Raw genomic sequence first — 18,112 nt, 5'->3', positions numbered from 1 at the left:
TTGGCAAGTTCGTTTGGGGGCGACCAGAGGCAACAGCAACTGTTTTCACAATCCACAAATAACCCAAGCCCAAGTCAATATTTGTGCAAAATGCGCGACGAAATGAGGTCATGTGATGCAATCTGTGAACTTGCAACTTGGCCAACAGTTGCCACTGACGACGACTTATGAGTGTGCGAATGCAATTTGTGCCTTGTTCGGAGCTCCAAAATGGGTTACACATTCAATTGATATGCAGAACAACGATTGCAGACACAACTGAAAGGTCAGGAAATTACTAAAGTGCTCTTTGCTACACATATCTATATGTATATATTGGCGACAAATTGTGTAGGTGTCTTAAGATTTTACGAGAGCTGCTTTAATTTCATATGTTTTAACTGAAAGACTTAAATATGTGAATACAAACTCCAAGCCATAAGAGACTACAGTTCATATAAAAGCCAAACAAAATAGAAGTTTTTGATTTTTAATACACTTCCTTATTGATATTTCAATTAAGATGAATATTTATTGTTCCTACTGCAATTTTTATCAACATTTCGATTTATGTGGAATTACGAGAGATTTTAGATCTGTCTGATTTATGATTTCTCAATTCTCTGAAAGATCTTGGTTATAAGTTTGAAACCGATAATATACAATATTTCAGTTATATTTTTATAAGATAAGAATTATTATAGCAAAAACTATAGTGTCTAACATACTCTCTCCCAAAAATTGAAAACTATTAAACTTTTTCAAAAATAAGCACGAAAAGAGCTTCCAAAATCCTACGTAGCTTAATAAAAGATCTTAAAGCTGATTTTAGTGTGGTATGGAATGTTTAAGATTGTAAATGCTGTTTGTATTAGTTATCTTAATTGAACCTTTCTTTGCTGTTGTACAATCTTATTATCGGAGCTTAGTTATCGAATTTTGAAGCAAAAATGCTTGCCAACTTTCCACTCATTATGAATGCCATTGGCTTTGACAGTTTTTGGCAGCGATGTCAACCAGGTTCATCGGTGCATCTCAATGGCAGCCGAATGGCCAAAGCACTTTCCATCTAATCACAATAATGGCAGGCAGGAGAGCAGGCAGTTAGGCAGTCAGGCAGGCGAAATCAAAATCTAAAATCCAAAGCTTGTATGAGACCTGCCTTATATGATATCAATAAGGTATTAAGCTGCCAGCGTGGAGAGCCCATTACCAGATAGACCATGGGGCGATGCGGGTGAGGTGCAGCTGAAGTTGGAGCTGAGTTGAAAGCTGAAGCTGCGGCGATGCCAGCTACATATGTCAACACCATGAACTTGAAACCTGGTCGCAAGTTGGCTAAAAGCATTTTGTATTCTAATTAGATTGTCAACGGCACGACAACAACCTCATTTTGCTCCAAAATGCCTGAGCACACACAGAGATTTGCATTAGCGCCAACCATGAAGCGACTTGGCCCGGCTCCTGCGCCGACTGCGGCGACTGTGGCTCTGGCTCCACTCGACTTGGTTTGGCAGACAAAAATCTGCATAAACTTTGCAGTTGCTACTTTTGTTGCTGTTGGGGGCAGGTTTGAAGTTCATTAACATGCACAGGTTAATTACCGTTGTTGTTGCTGTTGTTGTTGTTGTTGCAGCAGCACTGCTGCAGCAAGGAAATGAGCCATTAGAAAAAAGAGGCTCAGAGCGCCGCGGTAGCCAAAGCGACGATAAAATGGCTAAAAGCACACATAAAAAAAACATACACAAAGACACATGTAAAGTGTCCGTCTGTCTAAGTCTGTGTGTGTGTGTGTGTGCGAGTGGGGGGGACTGTGACAAATGCCCATGCAGTTGAACGTGGTTTTTTGTTTGCCTGCTACATGCAAAATGTTGCACTGATAAGCGAGCAACGGTGGCAAAGCCAATGCCACTGAAGTCATCCCGTTTACCGCAGCGGTAAATGAGCTGGCAACAGGCAGGGAGACACCAAGTGGCACGATCATTAAAACAAAAGCGGCGACAATAGCCACAGCCGCAGCCACAACAAGCCGTCGCTGGAGCCATCACTGACAAGCCATGACCAAAGAGCCCAGTTCCAAGAGCAGCTAACCAGCCAACCAGCCAGCCAGCTAACCAGCCAAGTCGCCTCCACCTAGCTGCCTCCTGGTGTTGGATTGCCTTAAACGATCCGCGTGAATAACTAATTTCAATGGAAGCTGCTTGCTGCCTGCACACGCGCGACTCTTAACATTTATCACCCACCATCGGCCATTGCCAGGAGCCAACAAGCTGGCTCCAGGCTCCATAGGAGGTGGCTGCCCCGTTAAAAAAACAGTCACAGAGACAATGCAACAGTTTTTATGCTCCATGAGACGGCAAAACAACAGCAACAGCACAAACAAAAAATTGTTACTAAGACTAAAAAGGAGTGCGTAGGACAGCCAACGCATGGGCATTGGGTCTAATGAGCAGCAGACAAGCAGCAAAAAAAAAAAACATTTTCCAAGCTGCAAAGTTTCTGAAAGGCACAAAAAGATTATGAAGAAACTGAAGAATTGCAAGTGAATTTCAGAAGACAAAAGGGTTTCTTCCGGCAAATAAACATCGAGATATATGTAAAAAGAACAGCCTTGAAAGCGATATTAAATAGAAATAGACATCGTAGCTGCATTTCAAAGCTTAAAGCTGCCATTACATCGGAAATAAAAGTGCTTTTTCTAGAAAATATTCATCAAAACCTATGCAAACATAAGTTCATTGAGCCTTAAGTTATATTTATTACATACATCTGATATACAAATCTTATCTTTATTATATACGATAGGTCTATATAATTCTAGGTAATAAGGCGGCAAGAGCTTAACTCTGTGTTAAAAGATTTAAAGTTTGAGGATTTTTAAAATGTGTTATGGGCAAAAAACAAATGTCAATGCCTCGGTTCACGAATGGTTTGGTTTGTGAATCTTGAGCCAAAGTTTTGCTTTAAGCCTTCATTTTTCATATATTTTCTAAAAATTAATTAAAATATTTTATAAGCTGTGTGCTAAAATTGACCTCTATCCAAAACAGCCATTTATTAAATATCGTTAGATAAATGCAATGGTCTGTAGTTTTTAACCTAAATGTTTTATTCGAAGGCTGCAACTGTTGCACTTTTCACTTGTGGAAACAAGCATTGAAGATTTGATGCATATCAAATAAAATATATAATATAACATAACATTTTGAAATATCAACCTTATTATCATTGAGTTGCAGTCAACATTCTTAACCGCTCCACACGGTTTTAATGATCGTCAAGACGACGTCACGTAGCAGCCCTTTAAGCATATCGTGTAAAGTAAACTTGTTATAAGACTCAACTCTGAACTTATTGCATCGTTCGGTTTGTCTGTGCCCACTCAGCTCTTGTACCAGGAACTCACAGCACGTGCAGCGGCGAGGGAGACAGGCACACACACATCAAGCTAATTAAGCATACTTCAATAAAAAAAAAAGTAAAAAAAAAATAAATAGAAAACAACCCACAAAAGCATCATAGAAAACGTGGGCCAAACAGCACACATGGAGCTGAAGCTAAAGCTGGAGTTGGGGCTGGAGCTGGAGCTGGAGCACCCACAGAGCGTGGCACGCGATAATCAATCAAAAGCCATTAAAGCCAAACGATTTTCAAAACTGAATTTTCAAAACAAAGCTGGGCACAAAGACAATGAATCAAAGTAGAAAGCATTTCATCAGAAGTACGCAGCCACATGGCCCAAAGGAGTGGCAAAAATCATCTACGCACACAGCATCGCATCGGCTGCTGTCAAGACAAGTTAAAGATCAAAATCGAGAAATTAACAGAGTAAGAAAAATAAAAATAAAAAATAAACAAGATCAATAGAGCACGAGCTTGACTGGTTAGGCAGACAGTTGCAATTGCTGATGATTGACGGAATTAGAATAATTGTATGGAAATCGTGCGGGTACACCGAAAAATTATGCTAACATTTATTATTAAATGGCCCAGTTAAGAGAAGGCTATTGGGCCTTCAAGTGAAAAGTGAAGGCGTTCCACAACTCCAGAAGAATGTCGCAAGAGTCTACAGACTCTAAAGTCTTTCGTCTGTGGCCTCGGAAGTCTGCCAATGTCGCTCAGACTTTGGCAAATGCAAATTTTTACTTTTTTTTCTCTTTATTTAAACTGCATTTTGGTGCAACTTTCTAAATGAAATTCCAATCGCATGCCGTCTCGCTTACACAGCTAGCATGCCATCTCGCTTGCTGCATGTGTGCGCAAAATTAAAGAAATAATTTCAAGCGAAAATATACAAATTGATTGTCACCTGGCAGGCGAGCGAGTTAAACCTTTGTAGAGCGCTTGGACTAAATCAAAGCACCTTTCTCCATTTATCGGCCAGACACTTAGCCATGGCTAATACATATAAATTTTAGCATAGTGCTCCGGTATACACACGTGTCAACGACTTCCAGCCAACTGGCGTTGAGTGTGGGGTGGAGTGGGATTGACGCAGAGCACGGAGGGAGGGAGGGGGGGGGGGGGGGGGTTGCGCCGTTGGGCTCAATTAGAGACGCGTCCGCCAAATTGCTCAGCACCTTTTTTATTGTCGCCAGTTGGCAACGCCGGCAGCGGCGGCGTCTCTCGAGGATATACATTTTGTGGCATTTTGTCGCGACGCCTTCAATGTCTCAAGTTTCCAGCTGCCCCTGCCCGCCTGTTCCCCCCATTCGCCCATGCCACTGCTCTCCCCTCGCCAATCAGTCACTCAATTGTGATCGTCCGCGTAATTGTCTTTGACAAGCTACGCAGCTTGCAATTCGCCATTGCAACTTCAACTTCAACTTCGACTGCAACTGCAACTTCTTGTTGGCATTTTGTTTGACTTGGATTAAGTTTAAGTGCATGGCTTAAGATTCCCAGCATTGTTGGCTAAACGTTGGTTCGATCGTTGCGATCATCTGTATTCCCCCCCGCTCCCGCAACGCAGTTAACCTTGCATAATCGTGTTAACCAGTTCCAACTATGGAACAGCCGGTGGCACCAAACGTGGCCTTTGGTCTGCTCAAATAAGGCCAAACATAACTATAATCATATCACAAGTATAAATTTCATAAATTGTTAAGGTCTCCTTCATTTAGATACCTTTGCAATATAATAATATATTAACGTTAGTTTAGGAACCTTATCTCAATAAAACAACTATTAATTTAGATATTGCAAAAATATAAATGTAGCCAGTCAGAAGAGAATTGTGATGCCTTGAGGTCGACTCAGCTTGTCATCATTATCAAAAATATGTGTGTTTTATGGGATCACAGATAATTTTTTCCGTTTGATATATACTTTATATTCACGGATCCATCTCTGCAAATAATATTGTCAATGCAATGATCTTTTCCATATTTCAATTTACAATAGTTCCAAATATTCCAAATTCAATAACAAATAAATAATTATGAATGCAATGTCTTTCAAATATCAACTGTATGATATATATGACCAAGGTATAACTGAATTTATTTAAATTTATTTATTTATTTATTAATGGTCGATAAAACCCAAATGTGTGTGTAAATTTTTTTATTAGCTCAAATATTATGTCTTACAGGCGATTTATTTAAATTTATCGTACCCTTAGGTGGGAGCAACAAAAGGTTTAGTTAGGCTCAGGCCGGCTGGGTTCCATGACAACTTTTACCCATTTGACAACCATTTTCACTGGCATTGCATGTCGATCACGGAGACACTTGCGAGGTGGACAAACGCCGACGTTGGCCATTCCTTGGATTATTCCACACATACAATCGCCCGCCCTAGCTGGCCACCACATCCAGCACAGCCTAACTGGTATTTGCCAATTTGAGCATGCAAAAATGATTTTATTGTTGTCAGAAAGTCGATGCTGGCACTGGGAAAACTCCTCGTCCGCAGTCAGTACGTCATGTCCATGTCCAAAAGGTGGCCTCTGGCGATCTCTTGTGCAGCATTCGGCCAAATATTAGCACACAATTCGATTTTGCATGCCATGTCAGGTAGTAAATTTTTACGAGTGCAAGTGGCGAGTTTTTCTTCATGACTCTCCATTTGGACCCGGGCCAGCATCTCCTGGGTTTTATCTGGCCATGACCATAGCCAGCTGCGCTTTTCGCTTTCACCTGTTGGACGCAGTTATGTAAAATCTACTGTCAAATTAATGGTGATTTATATGTGGGCCATAATGTGCGCTTTATACCTATATATATGGTCAAATTTTGTTGCGGCCTCAAGGAGTTTGAGTTTCTTATCTAATGTATGGAAACACCATAGTACAAAGACGTTTATTGACTTAGTCTGGTTCCCAATTTAGGTAGTGGACAGAAATGTCTGAAGGCGTTGGTCTTAAGTAGTGGGAGGTGTCTCGAGTTTAGGATCTTAAAACCAACGGTAAGTCAATATAAATTGCCTGCCGAAATACTCCAGACCGAAAGTGACTCTTGCTCTCAAAATACAATTATAGGATAGGGCATCGTATATAAGCTTTAAGTTTTGAGCAAGTTGGGATCTTAACATAAATTTGGGATGCAATTTCTCAAAGTACCTTTAATATTTCAACAGCACCGTATGCTAATACTTTCCGAGAAAATATTCAGTTTCTTGAACTAGCTATGTTTGAGTTCTAAAACCTATTTCAGCACCTGCTGAGACTAGAATAGAGGCATAATAAACATAGTTCAAAGAGGATGAATAAACCATCATAAGACTGACTTAGTCCAATTCTTATCAACACACGGTGAAGAACAGAAGATAAAATGCTATTCCTAGATACGCAACCCGGTTTAGTTTTTGCTCGTAACCTTGTTACGGCGATGTGAAGACTTGTCTTTGTAAGCGCTGGGAATTTTCTTAAGAATCGCAGTCTTGATGAAAAATAAACTTTGAAAGCTATAGATCCCACACAAATTGATGTTTTATCGTGGGGAAAATGTAGGCTTGAACACAGCTTTTGTTTTAGGGTAACCTTATTGCGCTTCCCCCTCTCTCTCACTCTCTCTCCCTGATATTCTCAAGGTAAGACTTTCAACTAAAAGCATTTCTCCATACACATAACATGACAGGCAATTTGTTGTTATTATTGTGGTTGTTGTTGTTGTTTACGTTGGTGTGGGCTTACATAGTTTTGAACATGTGTGCATCTAAAATGCCCATTAAAAAGTCACTTCACTTTCACTACCAATACGCATTCCTAGAATTCCGTTTGCAGCGAGGTCTGGCCAAGAGCGAAGCAACCGCCTCACGGTCTCGCCTGAAGTCCTTTGCTTTGGGCGTGTAGTAGGCATTGCAGCTGTTCGTCTTAAAGTTTTGTAGTTTGCATTGATTCAGTAGAAAGGATGTCTCCGACTTGGGTACCACCACCATGTTAATCCAATGCTGATTTATGCGGCAATAATTTTGTTCGCCAAGATCGCTTTGTTTCTCTATATGTTTTGAGGGTTTGGAAATTAAACTGTCAGAGCTTGTACTATATAGGCATCTTCTTGAAGGTTTGATACACAAGAATTCCATGGAGAATGTTTCGGGCTGTTTAGGCTGCGTACAACCGCCAGCCGAGCTGGTCTCGGTGTCCTTGCTGTAATTATGTCGTTCCGCGGACCGAAGCATATCTAAAAGATTTCTCAAGTTCGATGACTCATCTTCTGTGCTGCTACTAAACTGCTGACCCTGCCTGCCGGCATAAAGTAATTCCAAATGATATTTCGGTTCCGACAGCCTCGACGGATTGTGCTTCCTAGCACGCTGATGCTTTAGATGGCTATCTTCCTCCAAACTATCGCTCTCCTCGTTCGGTCTGCGAGTCGTTGAGTTTCTCTCGTATCGCCTAACTGGCCTAGATTGGGAATTATAGGACCGGTTTTGACCTTGAAACTGCGTTGCGTTAGTATGACTTGTGCTCCTTAGGCTGTAGTCCTCAGAGCAAAGCGAATGGCCACCAGGTGGCGTCTGATACTCAAGGCCCTCGTTATCCAACATATCCTGAATCAGCTCTGGTGTCAATGGTATAAGACGTTGATTGAAGTTGCGTAGTTGTTCACTCGGTAGCATAACACTTTAATTTTGATATATATTAAAATTTGGATTTCAATTAATGCCAAAAAGCTAGACAGTTAATCCAGAGCCCTAGTGGATAATTTTTTTTTGTAGACTTAGCAAGTCATGTGACGATATATGCAGAATCATTTATTAGATAGGAATAATATTGGTAAATAAAAAACTCTGCCAGACCGCCTTGCTGAGATAACATTTGCCAATTTTCGACCCAGCACACATTAAGAATGTATAACAAACGGCATAATGAATCTGTGGAGATATAAGCTATAGACTATTTCCGGTTTCTTACGCAATTAATTGAATTTCCTACATTCTATAGTATCTGAAATACTTTCCTGTGATAATCCATAAATATGTTGTCGAGATGTTTTCTATACTTTAACAATATGCAAGATTAATGCCAAATTGATCTAAAGGCAAGCCGTGAACATATGATGAGCTTTGACCGAGTTATGGTGGTGGGAAATTTTGGCCTATAGACATAGGTAGGCAAGATACCTATGGGTACCATTTTGACATGAATTTCGACCGAAAATAATATTGCTAGATTTAGATGCCAAATTGATTTAGAGGACAATCCATGAAGAAAAACCCAAACCTCATGAAAATCGGATGAAATTTGAACGGGTTATGGATGTGGGAAATTTTGACCTATTTCTATATAGAATATTTGAGGGTACCATTTTGACATGAATTTTGACCAAAAATAATGTTGCCAGATTTGGATGCAGAATTGATAAAGAGGCCAAACCATGAACAAAAGGCCAAACCTTTTGAAAATCGGTTGAGTTTTGACCGAGTTATGGGGGTGGGAAATATTGACCTATGTCTATCTAGGACATTTGAGGGTACCATTTGGACATGAATTTTGACCAAGAATAATGTTGCCAGATTTTTGGTATAAGAAACTAATGTACAAACCTTACTATTGTGTTTAATACTTGCAAGAAAAATACATCTTTGTGTTCTTCGCAAATACTTTCAAAATTAGAAATTTACATAGAAATTGGAATAGTTACATCCTCAGCACATATCGTAATACTCAACCTTGGTAGTGTACTTTATCAAGCATGATTGTTTTGAAGACATTTCTGTGTTGCATGTCTCTACGACTCGGGTGCGTCTTACTTGGCTACTTTATCATCCTGCACGGTTTTGCCAATGTGTATTTAGTTGTATTGGAATACGGACAAATATGTCATCGCATGATCATGATATGGATTCTGCATGCGCAGATCAATATTATTGCTGGAATCTTACTATTGACTGTCGCATATAATGTGAGTGCCCTAAAATCTGGAGGTAACACGATATTTCAGCACAGTGTTTCGACAGCCTCAAACACTCAACTATTTACTGCCCGTACAAATAGTTGTGAAGCTCACGAGTTTAATTATCGAATTAATATTCTACCTGCTGATGTCCAGTGCAAGCATTGAAGACGAACTACTGGTCGCATACTCCTTTCTCTCGATTGGCAGTGAGTTGAAGATGCGCGTAATTTAAAATTGAACTAATTAATTAATTAATTAACACATGCGGTTCACAGCTACTATCTATGTTGTGATTGTTGTTTACTCCTTCTATCAGGAGACGGATAATTCATTTTAAGCATTAGGTGTTGAATTAGAGACCAGAGGCTCGGCGGCTGCTGGCTGACTGCTGCTGCTGCTGCTTATCATGGCCAAAAACGGTAGTTGGTACGGTCAACGTCAGCGGACTTAATCACAGCGTGTAGCATTTTGTGCCGTGATTAAACGCAAATTTATTAGACAAATGTTGCGCAATTGGTCGCCAGCATCAGGCTGCAGCGCATAAATCGTGCGGGCCCAATTGTCACCAGGCTCCAATTCAGGCTTTAGACCCAGCCTAGAGCTTCAGCTATATGTGTGTATGTATATGCAGAGGCTTTGGCTTAATTATCGCCGCACCGTTGCGCTACATGCGTGCTAATTGAGTGCGGTGACCAGTGACCAACTGACCAACTGAGCTGCTAAGCTGCTGAGTTGGCGACGCGGACATGGACTTGGACATGAACGTGGACGTGGACGTGGACGTCGACGCCACGTCCTGCTATGATAACAACAACGCGACGACAAACGCACGCTGTGCCAAAATGAAAATTATGTTGCAATCCTCAATGCTCAGCGCTCTCGGTGTTCAGGAGGCCGTTGCCTGGCAACTACTGATCACTGATCAGGGGGGCTTAATTAATTTCGTTGATTAATTGAAAGTGCGCCTTGACTTGATTTTTTCTTTTTTATATATATCTCTTATCTTCTGGTCACTCGGTTCATTCGCTTTGGCAGTGCAAAGTTGAAGGCAAGTATGAAAAATGTGTTTGGGCTGTACTCGTATGTTTCGGTAGTATCTTGAGGGCGTTGCCGTCGTTCCAACCCTTTGGTCCATTACTCTTAACCGATACGATTCGATTATGGCTAAAATTATGACTGACCGCAGGGTAAGGGCCGTAACGGCAACGGCAGCTTCAGTTACAATTACAATTACAATTCGAGTGTATTCAATAAATTCTCTTTTGGCATACGCTTAACATGCGGTTACCTAATTGGTTTTACATACATACAAAGTGGGCTTATAATGATCATGAAAAATATTTACGTTCTTTTATAGCTGCGTTTGTGAAATATGAGATTTTCACTAGAGAAGCATAATCTTTATCTTTCTCTTTTTGCACCCTGTCTGCCTGTTCCTCCGGCCACGTAGCTATATGTCCTTAGGAGTCACTAGATCTTAGATCTATGTTGAACAAAAACTCTTACTCAACTTGGATTAAGTCCCAAAGTATTCTGTGTCTCTGCCCCCTTTGAAAATGAACGAAGTTTGTAAAAATATCAAATACAACTAAATATAGTTTGAAGTGTAATACACTCTTCGATGGGAGCAGATCTTACCTAACCCCTTAACTTTTCCGTATTCATTTGTAACCTATAGCAATACCAACTAGGCGGCATATTATTTACCTGTGCTGCACTCGCATTTGCCAGGGGGCAAGTCTGTGATTAATTAGCTTAAGTTAAAGTTGCAACTCACGCGAGTTTATTTATTTGTTATAGCGGTCTAAGAAATGGCCCATGCTGATTGTTGTTTTGCTTTACGTGACATTTGCAATCAGAGCATAAGCAGGAGCCACGTATTGCCGGCAAGTGAATGGCGTAAGTAGCGACAGGTTGCCCCCAATGACAACGGCAACGCGCAACGGCAACGGCAACTTCAACTTCAACTTCAAACCAATTCCAACAGCATGCAACGTAGGTGGCACTTGGACACATTTTTGAATTGCGCGCCCGTTGGCCAATTGTGAAACTTGGCCAATTGACTAACTGGCCAAGTGTCAAACTTGCCAAATTGAAAACGAAGTTACGATGCGGCTGCCGATTTGTTTATGCACCCTGCACAAGCCTTACTGATTGCATATATATTTATACTCTTGCATTGGGTATACACAATTTATGAAGTCAACAGGCATTTAACGATCCCATTGTATATACTCTCAATAAATTTATTTTGAGTCGATTCGAAACGACGCTTAGGTTTTACAAATATAAAGACTTTTTTATTTTAAATAACGTGACGCAGTTCGTCTATTCAGTTGCTTCTATTTAGGATGATTTTTTGAAATTACACAAAGCAATGTAATACGATATTTTCTAATATGTTTGATTTGATTGTTTGTTTGATTGTAATTCCCAAGATTATAAAAGAGAAAAGATTGGATAAAAGTTAATTGTGATTTCATTTTAAATCATCCGTATGCAAGGGTATTAAGGCTTCGGCGATTCAAAAATATCTCATTTCGCATCGTATTTATTTGTATTATTTGTATATTTTTGTTATTTCTGTATTTTAAATTTAATGAAATATTACGCGCACGTGTCAACAGAGCGATAAAATTTATTTACGCAGCACTGCGGGTCAAGTGAAAGCACATTTTGTTGGCATCTCGGGAATTCAGACGCTGTGCAGACCTTCAAATTGAATTTACGCCAGCTTCAGGAACAGCTTCGGGCTCGGGTCTTGGGCACTGGGTACTGGGCACTGGGTATTGGGGATCAGTGCCAAAAATTGAAATCGAAATCGAAATGTAAACCTGACTGCTATAAAAATGGGCGTAGGGCATCCGCTCTGACACGCGGCCATATTTTAAATGTCAACAGGCGGCGGCAACTAACCGAAGATCTCGAAACCCGGCAGCAGCCACTGGAGCCACAGCAGCCAAGGATGCGGCTCCACACCGTAGTCGCCTTGTCCGTGTGCATCAAAAATTCAATAAAATACCATTAAATTACAAAATGAAGACAATTCATTTTTTTCCCTTCTTTCTTTTTTTTTTTGTATATTTTTTTGTTTTTAGTATGAATCGCTCTGGGGTCTGGGCAGATCTGTTTTTGGGGGATCGGGTTCTCTGTTGGGTTTATTATGCGCTGCATTTTGTATCTTTAAGCAGCAGCATTTAATGTCGCTTTGCAGTTATAAGCAATAAAATATGAAAATCCGCGCTTATAAATGTTGAAAACGACATTTATCGTAATATTTTATGAAATCAGTGAATATTCGGTGAATGGTTACAGCAACAACAGCAGCAACGACAACGCACGACAATGCAACATTGTTGTCCAAGTACCCCAAGAGTTGACTTGCAATTGCATTTACCTTATGAGTTGGTTTTCTTAGGCATTTGATTGATGATTAAAGTTGGTAATTCATCTGTAATGATGGACTAGTTTGTTTCAAACAGCATCAAGTGGGCAAGGTCAATAGCTTTGCTTGGTTTCTACTTGCTTATTTGGAATTTTCAATTCTTTTCAACTGAGGAGAACAAAATGTGGTCAATATCTTAATTTATAAAACTGTTTGTCTGTCTAACAGTCTGACTGATCGCCTTATTGGTGATCAACGCTGGAAATCGGAGTCAAATGATTGGTGCTGTGTAATCTTATGTTTAAATTAGTTTTCAAAATTTATTTGAGACCGGTTTCACACTTCTCGCATAATCCAGCGTTCTAACAAATTATATTATACTCTTGTTACACTCTTCGTCAACTTTATTGAGAATATTTACATTTTACAAGATTATTTAATTATATTTTAGGTAGGACCTTTTGTGTCTTCTTTCGTATATTCATAATAATTTGACACTTCGTCAGGAGTAAGCTCCGCATATACTCTACGAACATTGTAAGACTTTGTAGCTTGGTTCTTCAGCTTAAAGTGGCAAGGCCATCAAAGAAATTAGTCAGAGAGCATAAAAAAACGTGTCCACCGCCCACAACAGCTACAACAGATCTACACCTATTACATATGCATAATTTTGAGTGCTGCGAAAAGTCTCATAAACATATGGCCATTAGGACGCTTCGACTAATGGCCCGGTTAAGCGTTTCAGTACAAGGCAGACATGCCCCACCCCCCGGCAAGGCAGCTTGGTGGCCCAGGCCCACACAATTGCACAAGCTGCTCGTAAAACTGTGCGTCCGACCAACTTCTGCGGATGCAAGTGCTCTCGCTGTTGTTGCTCCTGATGCTGGTCATTAGGCCAGCTCCAGCTCCAACTCGAGCTTCAGCTGCATTGACGACGCACACACAGTTGAGTGATGCGCATTGGGGTCATTTGTGTCGGTGATGGGGCGTCACTTTGGGGCCAGGGCTAATTTCCATAATGTTTGCCTGGCACTGGAATAGTTCATTCACTCTGCAAATATACGAGATATGCACACACGGGTAATTTTGGAGCTGGTAATCTTGGGAGCTTGTGTGAGTACAAAGCAGCTTAAGTGAATGCCGGGTCTTAACACCTACCGACCGAGCAACAGGTAAAGTTGGTGTCCAGGCCCGGCATCTGCGCTTCACTTGTTGGCAATGGCAATTTAATGGCTCAGCAATTGCTGACCCGTCCGCTGTCTACAAAGTGGCCGTTGGCTCTCGTTGCACTTGGACTCTGATATCTGGAACTCGGAAAACATTGCACTGCACTTGGGGGCCAGCTCGGATCGGCGTTGTCGTTGTCTTTCCCAGCGCAACATGAGTATGATTTATAGTAGTTTTTGTGGCCAAGCTCAAGCAGCTTCTGCTCTGCCTGAGCCAAAGTGGTAATTCATAATGTTAGTTAGCTTTGGCTAGGTATGGGCGCGTGTGGTGCTCGTTTTGCTGGAGATATATCGTGTGTCTATACTATATAAGTCGTGCCTTTATAGCAACATGCGATGCGCAAGATTTTAGCTGAAGAACACGACCTTTTCATTTTATCAATCAATTAACAATTTCTTTCACTGTAAATATCAGGTGATATTTTGCTTGTTTTCAACACGGAAAAGGCTATACATTTTTAAACACTATTGCAAACGGCTGAAAAATAACGGTGTATCAAAATTTTCACTATTCTTGAACATTAATGCGATCTTTTAAATCTGTATTAATTAAAAAATATATGTTTTTGACATTTTTTTAATATTTATAGTATTATTATTATTATATTTATTATTATTATTATTATAGTTTCCACATCTATTCCTGGGATTTCAAATCTTTCATTCTGATCTGAATATTTTTTAAAATTTTTTAACTTGTTAGATTCCAAGCTCCCAATAAGAAATACTGGAACTTAAATTCCTTTTTCTCAAATAATAATCCATCTTTGGTTGTCCATCTCCAATGGAAACTTTTGTCTGTCCCTCTTTATGTGTATCATTTTTCATGCCTGCGGCATGGATTTAGCATTATTGTATTTTATATTATTTGTGCTTAATTTACCGAACTGCGTGCACCTGATTTCCTGAATGTTTTGACTTAACAGTGCGAAAGAGATGCAGATATAGGCAGACACAGAGAGGCGAGAGAGAGAGAGGATTTTGGCTAGTCTGTGCTTTGCCGCCGGGCCGCATCTGCATCATCTCCTGCGCTCCTCGTTCTCGCAGACAAGTTCGTTAATTTGACGCTCGCACCTCGTTCGCATAAATTTCCCAAGTGCCCGTTGGGGAGGGGGGCTGGGGTGTGGCAACACTCCAGTACCTCTTCGTCTGTCTGGTTTGGTGGACAGTGGCTGGTGTTGCATGGTGCTTGGGCTATTAGCGCACAATGCCAACGCCTGCGCCGCCCACTCCACAGCCGCGCCACCACTTTGGTCCAGGTTCCAGCCGAGTCTTAGCTTCAGTTTATGGTCATGCGGCGTTCCTTTTGTCAATTTCCAGACATTTGCCTTTAAGTGCAGCCACAAAGCGGCTGGTCTGAGATTTATGTTGTGCTGTTGTCATTTTAAGTTAATGGCCTGTAATTCTCTCTTTCTCTTTCTCTCTCTCCCTTTTCTACCGCAACAGCGTTTTTCATAACTCTTTGCATAACCTGACGATCGTTTCTTTGCGTTGCCAATTGGCGGCAACTGCAGGTGAATTTGCGTTTAGGCAGCTTGCTAAATTTATGATTCGACTTTTAAATTGGTTTATGGCAATTTCCGTAGCACACTCACCCACACACACTCCTACACACACACACGCAAGCACACACGCTCATGCACAACTATAAACGTTATAGATATTCGTTAAATTTGGATTTGATCAAAGCTTTGCAAGTTATCGAGGCTTCTTGACTATCGATCAGAAAAGCCGGCGATTGTCCAGCACTGGGCGCCTAATTTGACATTAACAGCACTGTCAAACATCTGCTCCGGTTGTCAAATATTGAAAAAAATTCCTAAGCTGCTATCAAATCATCTGTTTCTATTTGGATTATTTTCGTTTTTGTTTCGTTCAACAAAATGAAGCGTCACAATGCGAAGGCGATTGCGGCAGCTGTTGCAATTGCCGCGGCCGCTGCAGCATCCGCTGAAGGTAAAAAGAAAACAGAGCAAACCAAGCAAAATCTGAATTCTTCGGCGCTGTATGTGGATGTGGTTAAGAATATGTCCAGGCCAGAGTCCTCGCCACCAGCCACACCGCCGCCGCCAAAGTTTACCATATTGCGCGAGGATTTTCCAGCCTTGCCGGGCACCCACGATGATTTGCGTGGCAGCAATGGAGCCGTGCCGGATGATTGGACAGCCATGATAAGCGACGATGATGATGATGAGGTGCTGCAGCCGCCGACACCAGACAGTGTCAGTGAGCGGGCGATATTCGTGCTGGACTCGGAGCCGGCGCCTGATTTACTTGTGGAGCTGCACAGTAGCGGCAGCAGCAACGGCTGCAAAAATAATTCATATTCCAGCGACCATGAAACGCTTGAAAAAGAGGCTCCAACGGTGGCACTCGTTGCCGCTACCACCGATTTTAATAACAGCCCCACCGAGCTGTTCTCCCCGGACAGCGATGCTTACCAGCAAAATTACTTCGAACGCCGGAGCAGCGGCATCTTTGATAAGCAGTTCCTCACCGCCGGTGTGGGTCAACGCGCGTGGAGCCGACAGACGTCAAACAACGACACGACAGCTCCTAACATTGGCCCGCCACCTGGCTTTGAGCACATCAAATTTTATGGGCGCCTGCGCACCAATCGCATGGGTGTGCCGCTGGGTGGCGTTACCTTTGACATAACGCCGCCGCAGGGCAGCACACGTCGCTGGGATAGACCGGGCAGCAGCATGGAAGGTGCCTACGGCTTGGCCGGACTGGCTAGCAACTTAGAGGCGGCGCAACAGTATCCGCATCTGTTGTCGCAGATCTTTGGCCACGAGGCGGCTGGTCTAAATGTGGATGCGCATTGCTGTGCCTGCGAGGCGAACAAGTTGCACGCCTGCTTTGCCGGGCCGCTGCAGGGCGGACGCTGTGCGCCACATGAGGTTAACTATGATGTGCCGCTGCACTATCGACGCGCTGGCGGGCAGGACTTGCCGCAGCCCAAGATAGATCAGATGGAGGTGGAGCTGTTGTTCTTCTTTTTCTATACATATCCGGGCGATATGATGCAAATGCTGGCGGCTGCGGAACTGGCGGAACGCGGCTGGCGCTTCCACATTTATGAGCGTCTCTGGATCCGGCGTCAGGCGGACAATCCACACTATGTTATATGCGGCTACCAGGAATCCGGCGAATACAATTATTTTAACATGGTGCACTGGAAGATACTAGCGCGTCACTTTGATTTGATGCCCGAGCAACTGGAGCGCACCATCACAAAGGCCGAGCTGCGCGAGCAATATGGCTATCACCCACAGATGAGGTGAGGAGTCATCGCAATCCTCGACAGTCATCCATCACTAATCCACTCGTCTTGTTTCCCCTATTCCCTATTCTCCCCCATGTCAGCTTCTTCTAAGACGGGCTTTGTCTTGGCGCGGAGATTCATTCATTCTAGTCGGGTCCAATTGTTAAACAAGTTATCTAATCTATAGGACTTTACACCATGATACAATATATGTATTTTCACACATGCACATGCAGACATAACGGTGTTTGAATGGAAAATTCAGTTTTCCCCAAGTTCCAGCATAACTCAAAACAACTGAAAGCGTGCGATTATGAGAATGTAAAAGCTTTTAATAGAATTTTAATCTAGTTACTTTAAATTTATAAAATAAATTATGCCCCAGTCGATAGTGCTCGACGAGCTGCCTTCCTATTTTCACTATAAAAAAACATTTGTATAAAATATCTTAAATAGCTTCTACATTTTAAATCGAATTTCCTTCGAATTTACAGAGTGAATTCACATGATTAAATATATAGGTATTTTTGCTGATAACTGAAGTAACATTTTTTTTTTTCAATTTTGGGAAACGGTAAACGTTTTTTGAATTTATTTATTATAATTATTAAATATTTAATTTTAATAGGCCTTTTTATACTCTTGTAGAGAGTTTTACAATTGCCATGAAATGTGTTTCGCATAGAAAGAGACTTCTCCAACTCCAAAAAGTATATATATTCTGGATCAGTGTCAACAGCCAAGTTGATAACGCCATGGCCGTCTGCCAATCTGTCTGTTTCTATGCGAACTAACCTCTCAGTTTTAAGGCTATCGACTTGAATCTTAGGTTCGTCCGCAGGCGTCGGAACCGACCAGATTAGACCACTATAGATACAAACTTTTCTCGTTTTTGAGGCAAACACCGAGG

At 41.6% G+C, this 18,112-nt stretch overlaps 3 protein-coding genes across 4 annotated transcripts; 2 read left to right on the top strand and 1 right to left on the bottom strand.

Annotated features, from left to right (window-relative positions):
- Nucleotides 1–5,558: 5,558 nt before the first annotated feature.
- On the bottom strand, nucleotides 5,559–8,112 carry LOC115763231. Its single transcript, XM_030705706.1, has 2 exons — nucleotides 7,115–8,112; nucleotides 5,559–6,119 (listed from the first exon to the last, which is right to left on the bottom strand). Exon 1 carries the CDS (start codon nucleotides 8,041–8,043, stop codon nucleotides 7,171–7,173), a length of 873 nt encoding a protein of 290 aa, XP_030561566.1. The 5' UTR covers nucleotides 8,044–8,112; the 3' UTR covers nucleotides 5,559–6,119; nucleotides 7,115–7,170.
- An 899-nt stretch (nucleotides 8,113–9,011) lies between these two features.
- On the top strand, nucleotides 9,012–10,510 carry LOC115763139. 2 transcript variants are annotated; one of them, XM_030705588.1, is made up of 3 exons: nucleotides 9,012–9,351; nucleotides 9,422–9,529; nucleotides 9,599–10,510. In XM_030705588.1, the coding sequence occupies exons 1-3, from the start codon at nucleotides 9,120–9,122 to the stop codon at nucleotides 9,658–9,660; spliced, it is 402 nt and encodes a 133-aa protein (XP_030561448.1). In that variant the 5' UTR covers nucleotides 9,012–9,119; the 3' UTR covers nucleotides 9,661–10,510. The 2 variants fall into 2 exon arrangements, with proteins under 2 accessions (XP_030561448.1, XP_030561447.1); XM_030705587.1 differs by having other exon boundaries at nucleotides 9,012–9,329; nucleotides 9,385–9,529; nucleotides 9,599–10,505.
- A 5,238-nt stretch (nucleotides 10,511–15,748) lies between these two features.
- Nucleotides 15,749–17,600, top strand: LOC115763233. Its single transcript, XM_030705709.1, has 2 exons — nucleotides 15,749–17,217; nucleotides 17,304–17,600. Exons 1-2 carry the CDS (start codon nucleotides 15,818–15,820, stop codon nucleotides 17,311–17,313), a joined length of 1,410 nt encoding a protein of 469 aa, XP_030561569.1. The 5' UTR covers nucleotides 15,749–15,817; the 3' UTR covers nucleotides 17,314–17,600.
- The last annotated feature ends 512 nt before the right edge of the window (nucleotides 17,601–18,112 follow it).

The sequence above is a fragment of the Drosophila novamexicana genome, unplaced genomic scaffold (genome assembly GCF_003285875.2).
Source record: "Drosophila novamexicana strain 15010-1031.04,08,12 unplaced genomic scaffold, DnovRS2.1 tig00000689-arrow-pilon, whole genome shotgun sequence".
NCBI lineage: Eukaryota > Metazoa > Arthropoda > Insecta > Diptera > Drosophilidae > Drosophila > Drosophila novamexicana.
This window is presented reverse-complemented; position numbering and strand designations above follow the sequence as displayed.